This window comes from Mesocricetus auratus, unplaced genomic scaffold (assembly GCF_017639785.1).
Source record: "Mesocricetus auratus isolate SY011 unplaced genomic scaffold, BCM_Maur_2.0 Super-Scaffold_100014, whole genome shotgun sequence".
NCBI lineage: Eukaryota > Metazoa > Chordata > Mammalia > Rodentia > Cricetidae > Mesocricetus > Mesocricetus auratus.
The window spans coordinates 14,078,421-14,105,129 of NW_024429197.1; the positions used below are offsets into that span (position 1 = coordinate 14,078,421).

The window sequence follows — 26,709 nt, forward strand, 5'->3', positions numbered from 1 at the left end:
TTGCCAGGCAGCGGATGACTTCCATTCCTAACTATCCAGCCCAGGAGGAAGTGGGTATTTGTCTGTGTATGTTCTGACCCAACATTTATCCGATGCCTGCTGTGTGGTGGGCACCAAGCCAAGGGCTGGCTTCTTACAAACTCTGTGTAATGCGGAAAGTCCTAGAAGCCAGCACCACACTTTTCAGATGAGACAGGAGCAAAGTATGACTAACACTGGAGTTTCTTAGCCACCACTAGATTAAGCTGCCTTGTCTGGCTCAAGAAAGGTCTGCACAGGAGCTGACGGCTACAAGGGGACAGACTCCTTAGGCATGCACACATGTACTTCCCCATGACACTGCGTCAACCCATGAATGGGATGGGCTTTAAAGACAGATCCAGGATTTGACATCATCTTTTGTCTTGTAGTTCAGAAGTCTTCAAAAAATGCCACAACAGGGATACAAATTTTCAACATACTTTATTGACTCAGGAGCCAAACATGGCAGCATTTGGTCAGTTATGAAGGCACCTCATTGAAAAATATATCACAGTGTTGTTGGGTGATCCCAGTCACAGGATTTGAGGACGAGAAGGACAATCTTTGGAAGATTTAGCTTAAGACATTTTAAGTTTTGTTTCCCCCTTCACTGTTAAGGACTGAACCCAGGGTCTTATAACTAGGCACACACACGCCACTGAACTACACTCCCTTGTTCACTGAAAGGGTCCCATGGATGAACAAAGGCAAAGTTATAAGGACTTGTGTGCTGGGTGGCTGCTGAAGGCTTTGCTGCTACCACAGGGGACTGTAAGTGACAGGATATGTGGGATGTCTCCCCTTGCTCCCCACAATTCCAGTAAAAATGATTTGCTGAACCATCCCCCCATGAGATCACATCCCTACCCCTTCCATACACGCAGATGCACAGGGAGCCACCGGCAGCACCCCCACATGATACATAGGCCCAGTTGACGGCCGCATTCTTGGTCTGGTAATCCATGAGCTTCTTACAAAGAAGCTGAGGTCTCTCACAGCATTAGCTTTGTGGTCCAGAGTAAATGAAAGCTTGATTGCTTAAAAAATAATACCGTAGCTCCTCATTTGCGCCGATGCCCTCCAATCACAGGTTGTTTTTTAAAAAATTAATCTTTCCCCTCGCTTACACTTTACAAATTCCCATCTATGTGCAAAAAAACAAAAAACCCCCAAAACAAAAACCTTTCTAATTACAACACTGCCACTGTTCCAAATACTTGTCTTGAGCCCCTTACCACCTCCCTCACCATCCTTCCTTCCCGTGACCACCCTTTTCCCTTCTGCCCAGCACCTAAGAGCAGGGATCACGTGGCGGGGAGATGAGCAGGGTGCAGTCTCGCCTGGCCTTCTTTTACTAGGCTGAAATAGAGAGGAAACAAGAAAGAACAAAATGGGTTTTAACAAAACCAAGTAAATATCAGGGAAGGCTGGCATGCAACCAAACGCATTAAACACTGGACATTTCTCTGCCAGGTGAAAGCTCTCATGCCCGGTGAGGTTACGACTCTGCAATCAAACAAAGCAAAAATACAATCCCCACCACCACCAAACAGCTTCTGTACCCCTATGGTTTTCCAGCTCTTACCTGAAGCTCAAATGTTACAGGTATTTGGTGTATGTGCACACATGAATGCGTGTGTGTGTGTGTGTGTGTGTGTGTGTGTGTGTGTGTGTGTATGTATGTGTGTATACACATACATACATACATACATACATACATACATACATACATACAGGTGGCAGATGTCTACATTCAATTAGCAACCACTCAGGGGCCTGTACTTAGAAACAAGTGCCTCTAGCTACTCTCAGTCGGGGAAAGTCAACTGTCAGACCAATGGAGTTGCCCTCATTCTGAGAAAGACCTCATATTCTTGCAGGCCCAGCTGGTAGTTTTGGTTTCACTCCTCTCCCTTGCCCATTCCCAGCAGTCATGTGCTTTCCAGAAACACACAGAGCCAGACTGGGTTTCTGTTAAGAGCAGACACAGTTAATTTAAAGCCAAGGAAACAAGGCAAGGCAGTGGCAGCAGACACTTAGAGGTTAAAAGGGAAACAAGATAGCCACATACCCATGGAGTTTCCATGTGGAGAGAGGACAAGCCTTCCGACAGACAGTAGGAGAACTCAGGCCAGATGGGGACCGAGGACATTAGAGCCAGCAGGTTACACCAAGGCAAGCACCATTATTTACTGGTCATGTCACTAACTTTTTAATGACTGTTCCAGAGGCTGAAGGCTTTGAGGTCTTGTCACAGCAGCCTATTATCCTATCTGCCACAAATCATCCAGGGACTAAAAGGCACAGCACAGACCACATGACATTTGTAATAATGGGCGCTAAGGCTACAAATAAAAGCTTGTTTTGGTCACAGGTGGTCTTGTTTTTAGGTGATCTTTTCTTGGGGAGTCTGTGGCTAACCATCATGGAATATGGGGTACAGGGTTACATTTGAAAGGGACACACACATTTGGTTTGGGTTTTACATATCGTGTTTGCCTTTCATCCTAGCACTTGGGAGGCAGAGGCAGCAGGATCTCTGTGAGTTTGAGACCAGCCTGGTCTACAAGAGCTAGTTCCAGGACAGCCTCCAATGTCACAGAGAAACCCTGCCTTGAAACAGGTCCCCCTCCAAAAAAAAAAAAAAAAAAAAAGATTATCTCCTAATCACTGGTTCATCCCTACAAACATGCAAACAAAAACAAACCTAACTGGATCTGTATCTGGGAAAGTAGATTTGGCTGCTCTTAGTTACCTGGCCCTAATGTTCAAAGACAATCTGAATCCCAAAGGACCTTCTACCTGGCTTAATTCTTGGATGACAACTCATTTTGTTTAGACGGAAATCCCAAGTGGTCTCAACTTTACAGCATTGTGATATGGATCACAAAAAAATACTCCAACAGTGCCTGCTCTTCATGCAGATGTCTTATCCTAATAACTGCTGGAATCCCAGGTTTGTCTTTAAAATTCCATCTAAGGGGAGAAAATTAGTTATCTTTGTGCATTCACTGACTTGTGGCTTTTGTTTCCTATCAAGGATGTGTATCAGGAGCTGTGACACTGACTGACTTCATGTGACTTTAGACTTGGAACCAGCTGTTTATTACGGGTGAGCATTATGAGGCTTTGCACCTGGGGTGCCTGGCAAATATATACTCACATTTCATTTTGGTCAAAAAATAGAATTAGGAGTGTGGCTAATTTGTGTGTTTATGTGTTGGGGGAATTACATCATAGGAAGGGGGATTATAGGGCACGAGGGGGAACAAAAATCTACTATAACACACCTTGCTTAAAAAAAAAAAGCTATGATGAAGTGGGCATAGTGGGCCTTTAATCCCAGCACTTAGGAGACAGAGACTGGCAGAGCTTGGAGTTTTCTGCCAGTTTGGCTGGTATAATGATTTCCAGGACAGTGGAGATATATAGACCATCTCAAAAACAAACAAACAAAAACAACAACAAACTAACAAAAAACACCCCACAATGATATCTAATACCTTGTGTGCTAATTTTTAAAGATGATAAAAAGAAAAGTATGGGTAAGAAAAGTAAACAGCTGGTAAAACAACATAGCCCAAGATACAGAATGTAAGAGAGTGAGCACACGCTCACACCAAACACATACAGATGAGCGCTGCACATACATGAGATACATCCAATAAGTGCTTTTTAATCAGTACATTAGAAGATACCCTCACTGCCTGAGGGAGGAAGTGTCCCTGCCTCCCTTGCCGTGCCCACCCATTCCTTTAACAGGGACAGAAAGGAGAGAGAAATCCCTTTTAGAACCCAACATTAGATAAACATAACCAAGTCTTTACATGTAGCTTTGGAGAAGGCCGCTAGGATGCTCGCAAATACGACGTCAGGGGTCTGGCATGCATCGATGGCAGAATGGATCCCCCGTTTCCTGTAGTACTCCACAAGCGGGGTGGTCTGCGTGTGGTAGGCCTCCAGGCGGATCTTCAAGGCCTTCTCATTGTCATCTGATCTGCGGATCAGGGGCTCTCCGGTGACCTGAGAATGAAAAGGAAGGAACGGTGGGATTGTCATGAGAGCTGTCCACTCTGCCGGGATGCTGGCCGACCCCACAGCCTGTTCAAGCAGGAAGCCCCAGAAGCAGGCTGGGGGTCCAGAAATAGAGATGCTTTTTGTCTATTGTTCTGTGTTCAGGCTACTCAACTCCTAACACAAGCCCTTCTACAGTGGGAAGGAGAGAGAGGCCCCAGAGACTGGGAAAGTACATCCCAATAAGCTGCATTAGCAACTGCAGTCTTAGCTGCTTAAATATTTAGCATAATTAGTGAGCATCACCCACTAACATCGTAAAAGCAGCAAGTGAAGTGAGAAAGGACTCAACTTTCTGAACCGTGGTCTGTATTTATAGACCCTGGACGACCTGTACTTGTCTCACATGACAAGGCAATTTGCCCCTGTCGCCTGTATGTTCTACAAAGACCATGTAGACTCTGTAACCATGGATGAGACCCCAGGGCAGCAATCACTGGGTACCCCAAGAGCAGGGCATTCTGGAGCAGTGGTCAGCAAAATTCTCTTCAGTGCCACCTCCTGACAACATTCTCCTGACAGGACAACTGCTTAACTGGCCATGGTGCAAGGAAGGGGCTGCTGTGACAGAGGATAAACATAGAGCCACCTGGAGACACTGTCCAGATCTGTCACCAGCCATCTCATTAACAAGACAATGACATATTTCTCTGGTTAAGTGATAGAAGGAGGAAGGAAAAAACAAGCAAGCATACATCATCTTTCATGGGCTCCTTTGGAGGGTTGAACTCCTCATGGTAAGACCGGCCACTATTGGGGTGAATCAACCTGCAAGACAGCAAATGATTGTGAGTCAGATTGCCTGGAAATAGCTCTGTACTCCAGGGGACTCTGGGATGACAAGCAGAGGCAGAGAAGCAGAATGGAAGACTTGAATCAGCAGAGAACCCAGCTAGCACCTCACACCTAGGAAAATAACTGGCTTTTTAGCAGAGGCCCAGCTATTGTTACCTCTTGTTTAGGAAAATAACTATGTCAATTACCCTGCCTGTGGCAGAGGGTGTTTCCTGCTTTGCCCAAGTATAAAGAAAGCTGCTGGCAGACTGCCTAGTCCAGGCCTTAGGAGGGAGGACGCTCATGTTCAGCACACAGCCATCCACTCTATTCAAACATGTTTTCTAAAGAAGTTCCCAGCTGATATCAGATCTTATGTTGAATTCAGCTGGTTACAAAGTGATGGGTCACAATCTCTGCTACAAGCAGCACTTAGCAGCAAACACGACAAGATTTGTACAAAGTGTTGGGGAACAGAAGACAGAAATTAACTCTGGCTGTCTTCTGCTTTTTGTTTTTTTTTAAAAGATAGGTCTTGGCATGTAGCCAACAATGGATTTGACCTTAAGCTACTCTGAACCACCCCCAAATGTCTTAGATCACAAGCATGTGTCTGCTTGTACTGTTTTCTAACCTAATTTGGTTATAAAGCAAACACATAAAAACACATTATGGATATGCAGACGATGATGCACACCTCTGTGACCACACGGATAAATGAGAGCATAAGCAATGTCCAAGCCACTAGGAGAAAAGACATATTAAGCCAATCATGGAGATGGACACTACAGTATGTGTTCATGGTCTCAGCTACCGGGAAGCTAAGGCGGAGGAACTGGTTACTTAGGCCCAGGATTTTGAGAACAGCTTAGGCACAGCCAGACTTTGTCTTAAAACAAAGAAGCTGGGTGTGGTGGCTCATGCCTGTAATTCCAGAATTTAAGGAAGCCGAGGTAAGAAGATTCCCATAATTCAAGGCTAGCCTGGGCTACATACTTGAGATCCTGTCTCAAAAAACAAAAACAAATGAACAAAACAAAGTAAAAGAAAATTATTAGCACTTTCCACCAAGCTTGATGACCTGAGTTCAATCCTTGGGACCCACATGGTAGAGAGAACTGACTCGTTTGGTCTCTGCCTATGAGCTGTAGCATGCATGTACATACCCCAAGATTCACCATAAAAAATAGAATGTATACAGGGCAGGAGAGATGGGTCAGCAGTTAGGAGTGATTTCTGCTCTTGTAGAAGACTTGAGCTTACAGGGTACCCACACAGGGCAGCTCACAACCACCTGTGACTCCAGCTCCTGGAAATCAGACACCTTCTCATGTGTGGCCACCTGCACTCATGTGTACATACCCACACATTGACACATTATTAAAAAAAAATCAAACAGCAGGGCAGTGATGGCACATGCCTTTAGTCACAGCACTTGGGAGGCAAAGGCAGAAGGATCTCTGAGTCTGAGATCAGCCTGATCTATAGGGCAAGTTCCAGGACAGCCAGGGCTACACAGAGAAGCCCTATCTGGAAAAATAACAAAACAATGAACTCAAGAGCAAACAGTGTTTATTTGGCATTGTGAACGTGGTTGGTGGCTGTATCTGTGCGGAACCCTACTAGACAACAAGCCTGTGTTCCTGATGGGGAATGGCCACATAACGAGGAAGCTGGAAACTCAAGACAGGGGGCAGGCTACACTCTGCACAGCGGCCAGTGCTGGCTTGAGTTGTGTACTTTCTTTTTGTTGTTGGGTGGGTGTTTTGTTTGGCTTTTGAGACAAGGTCTCTCTGGCTGTCCTATAACTTGCTATGTAGACCAGGCTAGCCTTGAACTCAGGGTAATCCACCAACCTCCACCTCCTGAGAGCAGGGATTAAAGGTGTACAGCGCCACCACTCCTGGCTACTAGTACTTTCTTTATTTCCCCTCTCTATTCAACTGACAGCTTGTCTCCTGTGAAAGTCTGTCCAATCAGAGCTTCTAGCTTCTGACCAGCTTTTGGCTTTTGGTGTGCCTGTTCCTTCTGCGAGGGCAATGGCTCTTCTGGGCCTTACCATTGCTCAGAGGTTGGGGAAATCATATTTTGCCTATCATATGGGAGATTCTATTTATACTATTGAAGTCCTATCCTACTGAAGACAAGACAACCCATTTACACTATATAAGGTGGTATAGTACTAACAACAAGGTAACAGAAAATCAGTTATAGTGAAGAATGAGTAGGCTTGTGACAGCAACTACTTATGGAGAAGTTGTGTCCTCCATTATTTGAGTCCTGAAAAACTTTCTCTGGTATATCCATTCAGAAACAGCATCCAGCCGGGCGGTGGTGGCACATGCCTTTAATCCCAGCACTCTGGAGGCAGAGACAGGCAGATCTCTGTGAGTTCGAGGCCAGGCTGGACCGACAGCCTCCAAAACAATACAGAGAAACCCTGTCTCATAAAAACAAACAAAAAAAAAAGAAACAGCATCCAGTAGGAGATCCACAGAGAGGGAGAACACTGGCTACTGGCTACAGCCTCAGCACCTCTGGAAAGGACTAAGTTTTAAAAAAAAAAGACTACCAGCATTTCTTTATCTTCTGGAGAACAGGGGGCATCTAACATAACAGCAAGAAATACAACTCTTTTCTCTATATCCCTAGGCTGTCACTTAAAAACACCCAGATTCCCCCAGCCCTCTGATTACACACGTTATTCTATTACCATTCAAAAACACTGTTTTTAAGAACACGGGGCATATACCCCTGAAGAAAACTAAAGGCAAATGAAAGAAAGCCTGATCCCTAAGTTCTCAAGACAGGAGCCCCTGGGCCTGGTGGGCAGTGATTAGGGCTAGGCTTCTACATCACTGCTACCTGTAGCAGGACACTTTGGAGCAGTGGTTCTCAACCCTCCTAACGCTGTGACCCTTTAATACAGTTCTTCATGCTGTGGTGACCCTCAACCATAAAACTTTTTTTGTTGTTACTTCATAATTTTGCTACTGTTATGAATTGTAATCCGTTTTCTCTTGGTCTTAGGCAAACAGGGTTGTTGGACCTGAGACCCACAGGTTGACAACTGCTGCTTTAGACCCTTGTTTTTTCATCCACAAAAGGGAGACAGATGCTACTGGACTCAGGGAAGTAACACCAGGGAGCCAATCGGTAAGATAATTAGCATACCAGAGTGCCAACAGGAAACACGACAAAAAACTCAGACCTTTATGAACAAATACTCAAGAAACAAAATAAGTGACAGTCATTAGAACTGAGGTCACAGCTAGTTCAAGACTGCTATGGTAGCCGGGCGTTGGTGGCGCACGCCTTTAATCCCAGCACTCGGGAGGCAGAGGCAGGCGGATCTCTGTGAGTTCGAGGCCAGCCTGGTCTACAGAGTGAGTTCAGGGACAGCCTCCAAAGCCACAGAGAAACCCTGTCTCGAAAAACCAAAAAAAAAAAAAAAAAAAAAAAAAGACTGCTATGGTGAGATCCTTAAGTTCCCAGTTCCTGCCATACCCTCTTCCATCCATCAGGGAGGCAGAAAGCAAGTTTCAGGTACTAGTCCTACCACACACCTGCTGAGTGAACCTGGACAAACTCCTCACTCACCGGCATACCCTGTGAGGCATAGGGTCTTCTAAGGAGGAGGAGCCACACTAAACTAAAGTTTCTAAATGGATAGGTCCTCCCTCTACTGTCACCCTGCAGCCTGTTCTTAGATTCTCACCCTGCTCCCTAGCCAGTCAGAAGTCTCTGTCACTTCATGTGAATATGAGCAGGCTCCCAGACGGGGCCTTACCTACCACTGCCCCCAGTTTACAGTTAGCACCAAGGCAATGTTTTTAGGATGCAGTTATTGCACCAATACCCAGTGGCTCCAGATCACGTGATGACTCCTAAACTCTGTCAAGCCCACTCTTCTCGACGCTGCAGATCTCCCCGAACCCATCCTTTCTTCCCAACTTCATTCATTTTGCCCCTGCAGCTTCCAAAGCATAGCTCCTACTGTGGGTCAACTAGTCTACCACAGACCCCAGCCTGAGCCCATCTCCTAAGCAACACTCATTCCTGCTTCCCCGCCCTTCTGGGAAAGTGCCGCTGAAACCACCCTCATTCAACTCCACATTGATGGCATACCTCCCCTAGACAGCCTTTTCACCTATCCCCGGGCTCTTTTCCTACAGCACTGAGAATCACCCAAATTTCAGACATGACTCTTCGACATCAAAATAGATATCACTGTACTATTCTCCTAGAGATTGTCATGGCCTTCAGCCCTGGGGTGTGGTTTGATGTAGGAGCAGGTACCCAGGATGCTGACCCATCAAGTTAAAGACCTCCAGTGTCACTGATCCTGTTACTGCCTGCTTTGTACCTCAAGGATACTAAGCCTAGGGATGCTCCTTACTGTCAACCCCTACTGCTTCTTGGTCTACATCAATTTTGTCTCCTTCATGCCCAAAGGGACTGTAAAGAAACACAAGTCTGTTGTGGAGAAGCCTATGAATTAGCTGGAAACATAAAAAAGGTAAATTTGAAAAGAAAATTAATGTAAAGTAGGTTTAAATGTACCCTTCAGAGCCTTACAGGATACCACATCTCACACCGCTATCTATTCATTTTCTTCCTAATTAAATATAAAATTTACATACCCTTTTAACAGTGGCAGCATCAACTAGGAGAAACACAATTGCATACCAAGAAGGGACTAACAAAGAATGATTTATGGAATACTGTGCAGTACCACACAACAGTCCAAACTAATGATCACGAATGTCCAATCTTCCAGAGGGTCATGAAAATGGCAAAGACATAAACAGCTACATTCCTTACAAGCAATGCAGTATACCAGGTTCCTTTACCAGCCTCCAAGGGCACTCAGCCTGTTATTAACGGGCTGACACAAGGGACTTGTACAATTTGGGAGTAGTGTTCATGCCTTTGTTCTCATGAGGTCCCCAATCTAGGCTCTCAACAGGTATGCAGGGTAACTTTGAAGAGCCCCAGGGTCCACATTGATCAGGTCATCAAGAATATCTGTGCTTGGCTGCAGAGTAAGAAACATATGATTGAGGCCCAGGACAGGGCCAAGTTCAAGTTCCCAGGCCACCAAAAGATCTACATCTCAAAGTGGGCCTTACCAAATTTAAATCAAATGATAGCTGAGAAGCAGCCCACCTCTGATGATTGTACCCCGGACAAGCGGCAGGCCCTGAACTCATGAGAGCTTCAACTGTGCTACAGCATGCTCTAATGATGCTCATCAGTAAGTCTCCTCCTCCCTCCAGACACAATAAGGAAGATTACACGGGTTCTCACAGTGGTGCTGGCAGATAGGAAGCAGATACAGAAAAACAGAGAAGAGAGAAAACACAGCCCAAATAAGTGAGGATTTCTTATAAAATTGTTTACTTGACGCTATTTTGGAGAAATAAATAAGAAAAACACGCTGTACTATGAACCAAATTTCTTTGATTAAAAACAAAGGGAGGGGGCACATGAAGAGATGGCCCAGTGGTTAAGAGACTAGGATGCTCTTGCAAAGGACCCCGGCGCATTCCCAGCATCCACAAAGCAGCTCACAACTGTCTTAACTCCAGTCAGGGGAATTTGATGCCCTCTTCTGACCTCCATTGGCACCAAGCAAGCAAGCAATGCATACACTGAAAAAACAAAGCAAAACAAAACAGGCAGGGGTGGGGGGAAGGGTGGTGGTGTTGTGCACCTTTAATTCCAGCACGTGGGAGGCAGAGGCAGGTGGATCTCTGTGAGTTCGAGGCCAGCCTGGTCTACAAAGTGAGTTCCAGGACAGCATCCAAAGCCACAGAGAAACCCTGTCTCGAAAAACCAAAAAAAAAAAAAAACCAAAAAAACAATACATAACAAACAAAATGCAAAGAAAAAAGGAGAGGAGGGCTGAAGAAGTGACTCAGTGGTTAAGAGCACTGGTTGCTCCTCAAGAGGATCTGAGTTCGATTCCCAGCAACCACATGGTGGCTTACAACCATCTGTAACTCCAGAGGTCAGAGAAGACAGGAGCAAAATAGTATTTTCTGGGCACAGTAAGAACCACTGTATTCCTGAATTCACAGCACAAGACCAGTACAAGAGTAACTAGTCAACATTCTAGCATGAAACCAGAGGGACCCATGAAACCCCTACTCCTAACTGAGGAGCTATAAGTCAGTGTTCTTTAAGGGTACGGCCCCTGGTAGGCTGATTCCGCTCCAGTAGATGATCCCATATCCATAAATAATATGAGCAGCACAAATTGGACTTGAAGGGCATAATTAAAAGGGGAAGAAAGTTTATAAGGCAAGATGGGGGATCTGGGAGGAATGTGATTATCATATATAATGTATTGTATGAAATTCACAAAGAATGCATTAAAAACATAACACCAAACAATAATAAAAACAAAAAGCAACATGCCTAGACAGAGACGCTGTCTGACTCTGAATCCTTTGCTCTTGTCTCCATGTCCCCACCCATGTTACCACATCAGTGGACATCAATATACAAGATCAAAATATCTCGAAATGGCACCAAGCATCTGCCCTACAGAGCTCTGGGGAAGCATGAGGGCTGGCTCTTCGGGGACACCTACCTTCCAGTGATCCTCCGGATCAGCAGGGAGTCTGGAATGCTGAACTCAATCACCGAATCAAGCTTCTCTTTCCTCTTGTCCATGAGGTCATCAAGCTGCAAAAGATCGTGGGACCCACCTAAGCTCGATCAGCCTTCTGCTCGACAAGCTCGATCGTCTCCTTCAAAGTAGTTCATAAAGAAGGCCAGCACTTGCCTTCATGCAACAGTGACAAACACTACCTACCATTTCAGCCTGCCTCACAGTCCGTGGGAAGCCATCTAGAAGAAAGCCATTTTTGCATGAAGGACTCTCCAAATTCTTCTCAATGAGCTCCACAACCATTTCATCACTCACCTACAAGAAAAGAGCCCTGGGTTCAAGTATAAGCTCCAAGGTTGCCTGGTGTCAGTATGTCTGAGCCTGCTCTGAAATACTATGGAAAGTATGTGTTAGAGCAAAGGATGCGCCTTACAGAGGCAGAGGGACGGAGTGAGCAGGCAAGGTGGCTAAGCAGGTAAAAGTGTGCTCTGCTCATGTCTGATTCCCTAAAGCTCAGTGCTGAGCCCAAGCAAAGGTAAAAGGTGCAAAGTGGTGGCCCCAAGCACGTACCATGGATGTGTGCCCTCCCTCCCCATCATACACACAGAGTAAAATACTTAAGTTTACAAATATAGTTTTGGAGATCAGGCCTCCAATACATGGACTTCAAGGGGGGTTCATCCTTTTGTTTATGTGGAGTCAAGCTGACTTGCTGTTTAGAAACCAACCTTGGACTGTAACTGAGCTTAGACAGTATTTCCTTCTTTAGCTGGTTTCTCTTAGAGATTTATCACAGTGGTGCAAAGCTGAACAGTACAGACTCCATCTGTAACACTCACTTCTATAATTGTCCAGTGCCCAGACATGTCCCTCCCCTTGAAACCCTAATATGTTCCAATAAATCGGTTAAGGGAAGAGGGATCCACAGCCCATTGCCCCAGCAAGACAGCTTCATGTCTTAGGCCCTATGGGCCTCTTCTGCCAGTACCTGTTTAACCACCACGTAAGAGCTTATCAGCAATAAGCTGCTCTCAAGATGATGAGGGTCCATGGCAGACATCACCCGAGAACTAGTTTGACTAGAAATGTAGGGATGTACCAATTATCCTTGATTCACAAGTTCACTAGACTAACAATATCACAATTGATATGTTGGCTTGATTATTTATCTGGGCTATCTAAGACATGAAAAAGAATTGCACTGAATTGGCAATATTGAATTAGAAACAAGGAACCTAAAACCACCACAATATAGTCTAAGTCTCTCCAAAAAGATTCCACCAAATATCTCTCCCAGCATTAAAATATCTTTTCTTTAAGAGAGAAAAGTTCCCACCTACATTATAGTAAAGGCTGTCTATCTTAGCAGCTAAAGCTTTTATCTTCAGAACCAGTTATGAACTTAGGGACAAAGTATAAACTCTGCAACTGATCGAAGGCTTGGAGATAAACAATCTCATTGCCACATCCCAATTTTCTCTCACACAGAATTTTCTGCCAAAACCCAAAGTCCAAAACATTTATCTTTCTGGTTTGATTCATGGCCTCACTGACATAAAGGGAAAGCTAGAGAGGACTGTATGGACAGACAGGTGGTGGTACCACCCAATACTGCTCTAGTATCTCCATGAGCCTAACATGAGCTAACTGTGGGAAAAAACCAAGTTCAGATTTCAGCCAAGCAACAGATACAGACACAGGGACCAGAGAAATCACCTGTGTTTGTCCATGCCTACAATCTCAACACTCGGGAGGTTAGCCTGGGACACCCGTAAGTGCCAGGTCAACCAGGTAAACATGGCAAATCTTGCTTCAAAAACCAAACAGAGGTGAGGAGATGGCTCAGTGGGGAGCAGCGCTTGCCACCCAAGCCTGACAACCTGAGTTAGAACTCAGGATCCCATGGTGGAAGAAGAAAGAACTGATTTCCAAAAGTTGTCTTCTGACCTCCCCACTGACAGAGTATAATTTAGAAAATTAAAAACAAGAACAAAACAAGGGATGAGAGGAACTGCAATGTGGCTCAGGGGTCCAGCACTTGCCTACTGTGTTCAAGTACAAACAACTTCTGAAAGTATTAGCAGAAGTCAAGCTCTAGAATAAATACTAGAAGCAAGAAAGATCTGGCCCTAACCAAATTCACTGTATTGTCAAATACAGTGGCTCATTACATAGGATTACTTTTCCATAACTATCAAGTAACTCCCTTGTTAGAAATACAGAGGACTGGAGAGATGGCTCAGCAGTTAAAAGCTAGGCTCACAACCAAAAACATAAGAAATACAGAGCAGCGAGCCACAAAAGAGGTTTAAAACATTTCTGTGATCTCCCAAATCTCTTTTGCATACATCCTAGAGTCTTGTCCCAGGAATAGCACTTTCATTTTGTAATATTTAATTTGGTGAACTACAAAAAGTATTATAAAGCATCTTCAAGAATAATGTGAACACATGGGAAGGGCTGGAGGAAAGAAAGGAAATGGGGAGTGATATAATTATATATAGATACACATGTGTGTGAGTACATATGTATTGTGTGTTTCTGTGGTTTGAGAGGTCTCACTGTATAGCCCTGGCTGATCTGAAACTCTAATTCAGAGACCTGCCTGCTTGCTTCTCAGTGATGGGATTAAGGTTTGTGTGTCTGGCTGATGCATGTGCAAACACACACACATCCCGAAATTTAATTATTTTTATATTTATGCATGTTTTGTTTATGTATGTTTGTGTACCATGTGCATGCCTGGTGCCTGCTGAGGCCAGAAGAGGGTGTTGGATCTCAGTAACTGGAGTTATAGATAGTTGTGAGCTACTATGTGGGTGTTGGTAATCAAATCCAGGTCCACTGAAAGAGCAGTAAGTGCTCTTAACTGCTGAGCCATCTCTCCAGTCCTTATAATTCGACTTTAATTAAAAATAATAAGAGAGAAAAAAGAATACTGTAACCAGGGCTAGCAAGATGGCTTTATGAGAAAAGTGCCTGCCCACATCACAAAGTAATAAAATTATATAAACACATGTGAAGAAACAATAATAATATATTCAGAATAAACCAAATAATGTGCTCTGCTCAAAGTTCCTATTACCTGCCAGTCTGTTAGAAACATCTCCACAAAGGACTGCCTCAGAAGATTTTCTATGATGGTGGAAATGGTCTGTGTTTGCACTGGCTAGCAAAGGCTTCAAGTGTGTCTACGATGAATAAGGAAGTAAATGTTTAATGACATCAAAACCAAGTAGCCACACGCAGCTGGGGCCACCATTCTGGACACAGCAACACTCATGGGTATGATCAAACCTACCAGTTTTCCAGCATCCATCGTCGCCTTCAGCTTTTTTCCCAGCTCAGAACCTGAAGCTACCATGGCTCTCAGCATGTCCCCAGTGGCCAAATGGCAGACACAGAAGTTTTCAGCCAATCTGGGTGCCTGTGGAGCCAAAAACAAAAACCAAGAAAGAGTTAACACTGTAGGCCCTGGGAATGAACCTGGCCCTTACTGGCTATGTGAGCTTAGCCAAATGCCTACTTCTTCATTTGTAACTGGAATGCATCTTACCTTACATTCTAATGTAAAGCATTATAGGGTTATTGTAAGAATTGTATGATTACATGATATTGCATGTAAAGTACTTGGAATACACTTACCACTCAGGAAGCTATTCTAACTATACACTGACACACAAGCTCACATTCCCTGTTGCAATAATTCACATAGCTGCTGGAACACTTAGATGAGTTCATTTTATAAAGCAGACAGACCAAGGCCTGGCATACAATGTGCTGAGTATCTACCACAGGGTAAAAGTGGTATGCTGTGCCACTAGGCCTGGCAGCTGGGGTAGGCAAGGCAGACCTGCTGCAGTATCTTGGCTAAACTGTTCACTCACAGACTCAGAGCGGTCTCCACATCTGTTTAACATGAAGAACACCATCCATCTGAAAGTGTCTGTGATACATAATGACACATGCAGGCAGAGCATTTCTGCAGTGGTCACCTGGAGGTCAGTTCTAGGAGTGTTCTGGTTGGTTTTGTGACAGGGTTTTACTATGTAGCTCAGGCTAGCCTCGTGATCGACATCCCCAGACTCCTGAGGGGCTGGGATTACAGACAGGTGTCTGCCCCCACTGGCTCAACTTTTGGCTTAAGTTAACCCCCAGTACCTCAATCCTTAATATATGGCTTGAGGAGCTACTTCTCCTTTTTTTTTTTTTTTTTTTTTTTTTTTGGTTTTTCGAGACAGGGTTTCTCTGTGGCTTTGGAGGCTGTCCTGGAACTAGCTCTTGTAGACCAGGCTGGCCTCGAACTCACAGAGATCCACCTGCCTCTGCCTCCTGAGTGCTGGGATTAAAGGCGGCTACTTCTCCTTTCTAGGCTTGAAATTTCTAAGTGAAACGGAGAGGGCAATGATACCGTCTCACCGAGCCCATAAGGACTCTACACAGGACTGGCGCAGGTAAAGTGCAGCCAGTAGACCCAGTGAGCACTAGCTATTACAGCAACCTCTGCCCAGCTCTGTTTATTCAGACGGGAAGGAAATATCCACTCATGCCTCTTCCATGAACCTGAAGCCAAGGAAACGGAGGAATAGGAGACACAGACCCCAAGCTCACAGATTGTGCTGGGATAGACATAACTCAGCACACACAAGGTTCCCTATCACCACACACATTTAGCTTTTCCCACAACGACATCAAACAAATGTGCACCTCAGAGTCTGGTAGACTTTAAATGGAAAAAGGTTCAGATACTCCAGTATTGGTTCTATATTCATAGATGCTCAGCTTTCTGTTGAGTTGTTTTAGAAGATAAGTAACTGGGATCCCTGTTTAAACTAATTCATTGGGTGTGCTCTTGGGCACAAAACAAAAATCGATGAGGGCTTAATGCAGGAAATTCTGGTTTGTGATTCACAGACTGCCTCCACAGAGGTGAAGGAATCACATCATAGGGAGGTGGGACCCAGTGAGACAGTGTTGCGGACTGGACACCGGGAAAATGATGGTCAGCAGCCGATGGCAATGGAAAGCCGGCTGCTGCACTGTGGACACACCCCAGGGAACAGAGCTCCCCACCAATCTACTCCTCATTTAGTACAGTTAACTTGAGTGGACACATCATAGAAGCTGGGTCAAAACTCCTGAGAAAAGCTGCGCTGGGAACTCAAGTGTTCAACTATTACTATTAGCCTGCAATGGTGGGCTGCTCACACTCCTTCCCAGGTGACTGACTCTGCAACTGCACGAATATCACACACCAGTAGGGAACATGTGGCCAGGTGTGAGACTCTGCCTTCGCTTCCTGCTGGTCCTGGGGGAGATCCTATCGACTCTGAAGAACAAGGATGGGTTCAAATCTTGTCTAAGGCATTCAACTACTGTGTGATGGGGGTTGGGGGGTGTGGGGAGACAGCTCGGCTGAACTGGAAAAGCATTTGCTGCACAACAGCCTGAGCTTTATCTCCAGAAACCATATTTAAAAAAAAGTTGGGTGGGATGACTCATGCTAATGAGCCCTGCCAACATTGGGAAGGCGGAGACAGACAGATGCCTGAACTCAGTGGCCAGCTAGTCTAACCTACCTGATGAGCACCAGGCCAGTGAAAGAGCCTGCCCAGAATTGTCACAGGAAATTTCCTTTAGCCATGCCGACATAAATCATGTACTATGGAATTATACAGGTACAAGAGGAAGTGGTGAGAAGAAAGCAAACATCACTGAGCAGGTCCTAGGCATGACCAGGTCACGAGTGTAGTCAGCTACTAATAGGGACCAGGCAGTCTATGCAGTGAGCTGGCGGGGGTTGGGGGATCCATGAAGGGATCACCCAGAGCAGATATGCAATCAGCTACAAGTGACTCCTGTCATGATGGAACAGAGGCCCACTGCTGTCAGATCTGATTTTCACCAGAAAAATGAGCTGTAATTTATTGCTTTTTAAATTCCACAACTAAAAACCTTCCACAGCCAACTTAGACAGCTGACAAGAAGTGGGAACAAACCAAGCATTTAAATGGGCTTCATAAACCACATCACTGGGTAAGCAAAGAGGGAATGGAAAGTTTTTCTCTATAGACATACAAGGTAAGCACCAGCTGTGGTGCAAGCTTGGAATCTCACACTTTGCAGGGGCGCTGTTGAGTTTTAGGCCAGCCTAAAACTCAAAAAACAAAAAACAAAAAAAACAAAAACAAGAGGGAGGGGGTGCAGGGAGGAGAGAGGAAAAGAGATATTTCAGCCACGGAATGAGAAAGGAGTTACATAATCAGAACGACACCACTTTACCACCCATAATTAATTACTAGACTTAGGCAACCGACAGCAACTGCTTCAAACCCAGCAGAGACAATATTGGAAACGTCTGACTGAAGGCCAGGACATGACAGCACCTGGGTAGCCAGGCCGAGAAACAGAATCTGATCAACTGGATGCAGTAAACTAAATATCTGCAGGAAATGGAAGAGAGGAGGATGCTAAACACACCAAAGGAATATGAATAGAAAACTTCTAGAAAAGGGACAATATTCTCGGGACAAGCTAGTTTCTTCCACACACAGGGTGGAAAACTCTAGCATAAAAAAGGAGGAACAGGACAAGCAAGATGGCTCAGCAGGTAAACACACCAAGCCTGATAATTGCAGGGACCCATATGGTAGGAGACAAATGACTCTGAAAGCTGTCCCCTGACCTCCACACGTGCACTCATGCATGCACACACCCTCACACACATGCTGCATAGTCGTTTTTTAAGATTGAAGAAAACAAAAAAGACAAAATTATCACGCGTGAGACTGATAGAAATTTGAACATTAACTTTTGAGATCTGTTAAATCTTTAGGGGATATTGTACTCACGTATTTTAAAATTTGTTTTAGAGACACTAAAACATATTAGAAAAATGCTATGGTGCCTGGAGCTGCTTTAACATAATCTGTAGGAAGAGTGGATGGGGGGGCAGAGGCCATCATCAGCTGATGGTTACTGGAACTCATTACATTACTCTTTTGCTTCTTGTGGTACTGAGGAGGGAACACAAGGCCTTACACAGCGAGTTAAATGAACTACCAGCAAACACATTCCCAGTCCTGTTATTCTGAGGCAATCTCTTAAGAAGATGCCTAGGCTGATCTCATCCTTAGCTCAGACAGGACTTGAACTTGTGAACCTCTTGTTTCGGTTTCCCTAGTAGCTGAGATTACAGGCTTTCACCTGCACCCTTATGTGTATTTAAAACTTACAATAAGAAGTTTGGGGGTGTGTGTGGGGGGTGTGAATGTTCCTCCGGGCTGCCGCTCTGCAGTCTCCGTGTGAACTTTTGTTCAGTGCTGTAAAGCCATAACGACCAATATTTTTATGTTTCCCGATATGGAAAGGGAGGAGGATGGAGGTTAAGTGATTGTTGTATATTTTCTGCAGCCCCAATTATTTGTTTTGTGGTCCTGTTTTAGGACACAGGGTCTTACTCTGTAGTCAGGCCAGCCAGTCTGTCTTCAAACTTGTCCTTAAGTCTCTGGGATTATAGACAGATATGAGCTGCCTGAGCTGCCACTCAAGTCTCTCTGTCTCTCTCTCTCTCAATCTCTCTCTCTCTCTCCCCCTCCTTCCTCCTCCTTCCTTCCTTTCTTCCTTCCTTCCTCCTCCTCCTTCCTTCCTTCCTTCCTTCCTTCCTTCCTTCCTTCCTTTCTTTCTTTCTTTCTTTCTTTCTTTCTTTCTTTCTTTCTTTCTTTCTTTCTTTCTTTCTTTCTTTCTTTCTTTCTTTCTTTCTTTCTTTCTTGTTTTTTTGGAGTCAGGGTTTCTCTGTGTAGCCCTGGCTGTATTGGAACTCACTCTGTAGACCAGACTGGCCTCGAACTCACAGAGAACAGCCTGCCCCTGCCTCTGCCTCCTGAATGCTGGGGTTAAAGGTGTGCAACCACCACACACTCAGCTTTAAAGCCAAACTTCCAATCACTTCACAAACCCTTCTTCTCCCTTCTTCAATAAGCTCATCGGTGAAATGTCCCACAATCTGAATAAATCAGCTTGGCAATGGACTACAGCAGAGCTAGGTGCAGAGAGATGTGCTACTGAAGAGTCACCATTCACTGTGCCCTGTATCATGCCATACCAGCAACTGGGACTGTGTGGGTGCTCCCAACATAAAGACTATAGCTTCCAATATCCTTGTTAGCTTTTCGTTTTCCAGGTGAAAACACTGGAGCTAAGAAGTTACATAACTCGCTAGACTATAAAGTCCGACTCAGCACTGTGCAAGCTGTCCATTTCACTACTGAAATAATCAACTTCAATATAAACTAAAAAAAAGTCGCATAGGAGCCATCCTGTCCATGCTCAGTAACTCACAGTAGAAGTGGTCCACATCCAAGATTAAACACACTTACGACTGCGGATTACCTATTGCCTGAGAGTGACAGCAACAGGAATAAAGAGATGTCAACATCACTGAGTACAGGTAGTGGTGGAACCTCAAAAGAAGGACCTAGAAGTTGACAGAGAGAAGGTTCGTGACCTGCAACCCAGAGGTGGAGGTAAAGTGAAATGAACTAAGCTTCTAGACCTCCTTCCTCGCGCCTAGTCACCCCATTAATCTTCATACCTCATCCATCTCCAGCAACTCCATCAAGTGTCAGGTGACATGCTGGGTGTCATGGAGTTGCAACAATGAGCAAGATGACCATCTGCTGGCCAAAACTTTTAGAACTTGGCAAACAGGACAGGACAGGTGACATGGCTGAGCAGGTAAAGTAGCTTGCCATCCAGTCTGATGACCTCAGTTAGATCCCTGGGCTCCGCATGGTAGGAAAGAGAAAATGACTCCAGCAAGCTGTCCTCTGACCTCCACACATGCACCCTGGCACGCATGACTATCTTTAAAAAAATAACAATAAACTCAGTAGTGCTAGCAAGCCTGGGGACAGAACAGGGCCGGTCTGCTGAGAACCCCGCCTTGAAAGAATTACCTCTTTAGAGGTTAAAGATCAGCAAAGCCCCACCACAGCGAGGTAGGGGTGAGAAATGGGAGGGTGTTATCACACACCGGGCAAGAAAGTGACACCAATAATGCAACACAGGAGCTTCCAAATCCTAAGTGAGATCATAAATCCCAACCCTGACCTGTGGCCCAGATGCCAAGTGAGGCCCTGCAGTGGGGTAGAAGGCAACTCCAGTCAGTCTCTTTGGAAAGCCATTCGACCTCTGGGCCTGATTGTCCTGCCTGTTGACCTATTGGTATCGTCCCAAAGATCCCCTCAACTAATATCATTAAGAGTTATCGCGCTGCCCACCATCACTCCTTGTGCTAACTCACAACCCGCATGGCTCCCGCGGTTTATAAACCCGATCAACATAGCCACCTCCAGCCTTCGGGTGAACTGGAAGGGTTTTCTCTCATCCCCCTAACTGGTGCCTCATACAGATCCTGCCTCCCTCTTGGCAGCACGCCTCGATCAGCACTCGCCAGCTCCCACTCTGCCCCACGTGTTGGAGAGACTTCCTTACCCCTAGTTATTAATCATTAAAAATAAAAAAGTTCTACCGCCTTGTGTATGGAAGTTATCCCTGACTCAGGACAATGCGCTCCCGACTCGGAGGGCGTCCGGGCCACAAAGCTTTTCATCACTCAGGCCTGTGATCCGGGCTTCAGTCGTGGGGATCGCCCTACTATTCACGATTTTCAGCTAACAGCCCCTGGGTTCCCTAACACGACCCCTTAGCCTGGGTTCCATCAAGAACCCCAACCGCACCTCAGCCTCCTCCTCCGACTGGGATCCTCCCCTAAGCACCGCGCCACAGCCTGAGACCCCACGAGGGTCTCTGCAGGCCAGGGCTCACTGCCCAGCTCCGGGGCGGGAAAGGAGCTTCCGGCTCTCCGACCGCCCTGACCTTGCAGGTCCTCGGGATCCGCCGCCGAGCGTGGAGCGGACACTCACCTGGGTCCCCTTGCCAGCCCCGGGCGGCCCCAGCAACACCGCCCGGATACCCTTCCGACTCTCGGGTTCGGGAGCCAGCGCGTTGGGAGCCATGTCTGCCAAAGTCTCACTCCGCCAGCCGCCAGCACACCTCACCGGTGGCTCTAGCGCTTCCAGGCCAGAGCACAGACTATTCCGGGCTCGCACTGGCCGCTCGCCGTGTCCGTCAGCCCTCTACGCCCGCCCCCGAGACTGACTGATGCTTGTATATACCAATAGTACGACGAACATGAGGATTCCAGTTTCTGATTGGACAGAATAGTTGAGGGAGCGAGGAAGAGGCGGGCCAGCCTTGGAATGAGAGGCAGAGAGCGCGGGCGGCTCTCGGCTGGTGGCTGGTGTGTGGAGTGGGCGGGAAGAAAGGAAGCCCCGAGCTGCAGCAAAGTTCCAGTTTGGCGTTTGACAGTTAATGACTCCAGAGGCTCTGAGCCCTGTGAAATTGCCTGTGGGAGTGTAAGTGGGGAAAATCACTCTTAGAAAACAAATTGGCAATAATGCATCTCATACCCTTTGGGCCAGTAATTCCACTTCCAGGAATTGAAAGGACCTAACCCAGGAGTGTGTAATGACTTTCTAACAAAGATGTTGATCGCCTTATTATAACATCCCCAGAGCTCAACACTGAAAAGTAAATAGCTCAAATGTCCAACATTAAGATTGGTTAAATAGCCGGGCGGGCGTTGGTGGCGCACGCCTTTAATCCCAGCACTCGGGAGGCAGAGGCAGGCAGATCTCTGTGAGTTCGAGACCAGCCTGGACTACCAAGCGAGTTCCAGGACAACTTCCAAAGCCACAGAGAAACCCTGTCTCGAAAAACCAAAAAAAAAAAAAAAATTGGTTAAATAGTCGGGCGTTGGTGGCGCATGCCTTTAATTCCCAGCACTCGGCTCGGGAGGCAGAGGCAGGAGGATCTCTATGAGTTCGAGGCCAGCCTGGTCTACCGAGCAAGTTCCAGGACAGGCTCCAAAACAATACAGAGAAACCCTTTCTCAAAAAGAAAACAATTGGTTAAATAAATTCCAACGATTTTGTATTCTGGGACCCCCACCCCCACCCCAACACACATACACCTTGAACAGCACTGTTTAATCATAAGGACAAATGCCCACCCATACAAAATTGCAGCAGTTACAAGAAAGCCTAGTTTCATTTGACCCTTTCAAGTGCAGACTTCTGGAGTGTGGTTAGGGGAACATCTCCCCTAAAAGCTGTCCCTGTAAAAAAGTGTACAATGAGTTCTACAATAACCTGGTGTGTAGACTTTGATCTGGGAGGATCACAGCTTGTCTAGGCTACAAGGTGAATTTAATGAGACCTTGTCTCAAAGTGAGAAGGAAGAGGGCTGGAACCCGTAGTACATCGAGTAGGGTTTCTGGGCTCACTCCCCAGGACTGCAGACAAAATAAAACACACATATATATGCATACACAATCTCCCTGACTGAAGTCAGGAAAAAAGAGGGTTTGTTTTTGTTTTTGTTTTTTCCGAGACAGGGTTTCTCTGTGGCTTTGGAGGCTGTCCTGGAACTCACTTTGTAGACCAGGCTGGCCTCGAACTCACAGAGATCCGCCTGCCTCTGCCTCCCAAGTGCTGGGATTAAAGGCGTGCGCCACCAATGCCCGGCGAAAAAAGAGTTTTTATCCAGAGAGATGAGTCTGTTTTTGACAAGGAAATGATGTCTCCAGCTTTTTGGTGTGTCAAAGTTTCATCCTGTCCCAAAGGACCCTTTCTCAATCTTTCATGCAAATGTGATTAGGAAACCATTGCTTCCCCACAGGCATATAGCAACACTTTTCTATATCCTAGTGGCAAATTTGCTGCCTCTTCAAGCCACTTTAATTCCTGGACCGCAACAGGCTGGCTAGATAGCTCAGCTAATAAAGACATTTGCCACCAAAGCCTAAGAACCAGCTTTTGAGTCCAAAGACCTAAAAATGAAAGGAGAAAACCAACTCTCATAAGTTGTCCTCTGACTTCCACATGTGTGCTGTGGCACATGTAAGTCTTCCTGTGCACACATGCACACATATACACAAAATATAGTAAACTAATAAATCTAAAGAAAAAGAAGCTTGGCAGTGGTGGCCCATTTTTTTTTTCATTTTTCAAGACAGGGTTTCTCTGTATTTCCCAAGTGCTGGGATTAAAAGCGTGCACCACCAACACCTGACTTGGTAGCCCAGCATTCAGGAGGCAGAGGCAGATGGATCTCTGTGAGTTTGAGGCCAGCCCTGCTACAAAGCCAGTTCCAGGACAGCCAGCACTACAGAGAGAAACCCTGTCTCAATCACCACCACCACCACCCCCCAAAAAAGAAGAAAAGAAAAACAGAGATTCTGACATTCATTCTTCTTGCCCATCTTGGGCTTTCATGAGAGTCTGCTTGATCTTGTTGGATTCTCTCAGTGGCCCTGAAGGAAGCAGTGGTTATTGAGTCATTTTGAAGAGAGGAAGATGAAATCTGGAGACAGGTAGTGTCAGCTCAAAGTTACATAGTCACAGGATTACAAGTAAGACTATGAAACAGGGATGTGGCAATAGCCAGTCAATAATGCCCACCACTCAAGCATGAGGACCTGAGTTCAGATCCCCAGCATTTGTCTGTAATCCCAGGGCTGAGGAGGTAGAAATAGACAGATTCTTAGAGCTCACTGGCCAGAAGGCCTAGCCTAATCAGTGGGCTCCAGATTCAGTGGACCACCTTGTCTCAAACGATAAGGTGGAAGGCCTGGAGAGATGACTCAGGGCTTAAGAACACATGTTGCTTTTGCAGAGGACCCGGGTTTGGCTCCCAACACCCACATGGTAACTCACAGCCATCTGTACCTCCAGTTCATAGGATCTGATGTCCTTCTCTGATTTCCAAAGGCACCAGGCACACACACAGTGCAAACATACACACATGCAGATAAAACGCTCACACTTATAAAGCAAAACAAACAAATCAAAACCCAAAAGGTGGAGAGAAATAGAGGACGACAGTTAATGTCAACCTCTTCTCCCCACCAATATGCATACACACATGTATGTTCAGACAGGCAGGCAGACAGGCAGGCAGGCAGACAGACAGACAGACAGACACAGACACAGACACACACACACACGGTCAGGGGTTAAGACTGGAAGCCATTGTGCTGATGCATACCTGTGGTTCTAGCATTTGGGAAGTGGAGGCAGAAATTCACAGCCATTTTGAGCCACATAGCAAGTTGTAGGCCAGCCTGGCCTACATGAAACCCTATCTCAAAAACCACAACAACAACAGAACAAGCAAGCAAACAAAAGGCTGGGGGTAACCAGGAGGTAACCCAGAAGGCACAGGCTTGTGGGAGCAGGCACATTTTCTCTGGGGGAAGCTTCTGTGTAGCCAGAATTCCTTTTCATCATTCCCTTTCACTGGTGATGATGAATCCCTGTTATAATTCTGACCAGGAATGGGCTCCCTTAACCCCAGTAGGGAAAGCAGCTAAGACTACATGTAAATAATACAAAATGTAAGGTTTGTTTGTTTGTTTAGTTTTCTTGAGACAGGGTTTCCTGACTTTCCTGGAACTTGCTTTGTAGACCAGATTAGACTTGAACTCAGAGATCTGCCTGCCTCTGCCTCCTGAGTGCTGGGATTAAAGACATGTGCCACCATGCTTGACTGTTTATTTTTTCTTTCACTAACTTACCTATCTATGTATCTATCTATGTACCTATGTATGTATGTATGCATCTATACCTATGTATGTATGTATGCATCTATCTATCTATCTATCTATCTATCTATCTATCTATCTATCTAGGGACTAGGTCCAGGTTGGCTTTTAACTGGCTATATAGTAAAGATTGACCTTGAACTCTTGATGCTCCTGACTTTACCTCTAGAATGCTGGGGCTACTGACTTGTATTGTCATGTCTGGCTTTATGCAGTTCTGGGGTTTGAACCCAGGGTTTCAGGCATGCTAAGCAAGCATTCTATCAATTGAATGATATCCCCAGCTTTATTATAAAAAATCTAGTCTTTGAGGCATAATAAGAACCATAAGAAAAAGCCCAAGAGAAGAAAGCAGTATCTTTATTCATGAGTTACCCAACTATTAATTTTTAACACTAACGGCTATTACTGTGGGCCAATCAGTAGGCTAAGCGATTTGTGTCCGTTATCTCATCCAGTTCTCACAGCCACCCATGCACGCAGTAGCTACTTTATTATCAGCATATTTTTATTTTTTTTGGTTTTTCGAGACAGGGTTTCTCTGTATTGTTTTGGAGGCTGTCCTGGAACTCACTCGGTAGACCAGGCTGGTCTTGAACTCACAGAGATCTGCCTGCCTCTGCCTCCCGAGTGCTGGGACTAAAGGCGTGCACCACCAACGCCCGGCTTTATCAGCATATTTTAGATGGAACAAACTAAGACACAGGAAAACTAAGCACCATACCACGCCCAGGGTCACATGACTTAACCTGTGACTGAGCAGAGAGTTGAGCTAAGGTCTGTCTGTTTGGCACTCACAGTTCAGCTGGTTCCAGCTAGAGTGATAATGACGGTCTGGGAAACAGAAAGACCTTGAAGAAAGAAGAAGGCTTGGCTTTGGGGTAGGAGACATTTCAGATCTTGAGAAGATTGGGAGGAAAGACCCAGGAGCAGGAGAGACTACTATTCAGTGAGCTTTGGAGAACTGGACTTTCTAGGGGCAATAATAATCAGGTTCATGTTAAAGATCGCTTGCAAGACTAGAGTGGAGAGAGCGTAGGCAGAAATAATAGCTTTAATGCTGATTAGTTTTTGTCAGCGTGACACAAACTAGAGTCATCTTACAGCAGGCCCCCAGACCTTAGCATAACTGACTCCATGATGGAAGTACCATTCAGGCCATAAAAGTCAGCACATAGACAGCACCACCAGTCAAAATTTAAAGACAGACCTAATCCCTCACATGATGGGAATATGATATAGAAATGTATACTTTGCACTGGGATAGATTTTGGTTTAATGATGCAAATTAAGGTCAATTTTGTTACATGTATATTTCTATTCTTGTTTAGATATTGTGTTTATACAGCTCTTTAAAAAATGTAATATATAATTAAATACAGATTATAGATGGTCACCTGTAATAGTCAAAACTTATGTTAGTTAAGTTTTCCAGATATACAGAGATATATTTCAAATGGGTAGTCATTCTTCAAAATCTTTCAAAGATCTGCAGAATACGGCATTTAAAAAGGCTTATTAGGGTTTTTTATGACAATGAGACACAACTGCTCCT

The 26,709-nt window shown here is 45.4% G+C and overlaps 1 protein-coding gene across 2 annotated transcripts; it reads right to left on the minus strand.

The window, feature by feature from the left end:
• Nucleotides 1–443: 443 nt before the first annotated feature.
• On the minus strand, nt 444–21,599 carry Ak2 (adenylate kinase 2). Of its 2 annotated transcripts, XM_040756586.1 has the most exons (7): nt 21,415–21,597; nt 14,790–14,915; nt 11,693–11,803; nt 11,468–11,562; nt 4,791–4,863; nt 3,849–4,044; nt 444–1,380 (listed from the first exon to the last, which is right to left on the minus strand). In XM_040756586.1, the coding sequence occupies exons 1-7, from the start codon at nt 21,505–21,507 to the stop codon at nt 1,376–1,378; spliced, it is 699 nt and encodes a 232-aa protein (XP_040612520.1). In that variant the 5' UTR covers nt 21,508–21,597; the 3' UTR covers nt 444–1,375. The 2 variants fall into 2 exon arrangements, with proteins under 2 accessions (XP_040612520.1, XP_040612519.1); XM_040756585.1 differs by lacking the exon at nt 444–1,380 and having other exon boundaries at nt 3,678–4,044; nt 21,415–21,599.
• Nucleotides 21,600–26,709: the final 5,110 nt, after the last annotated feature.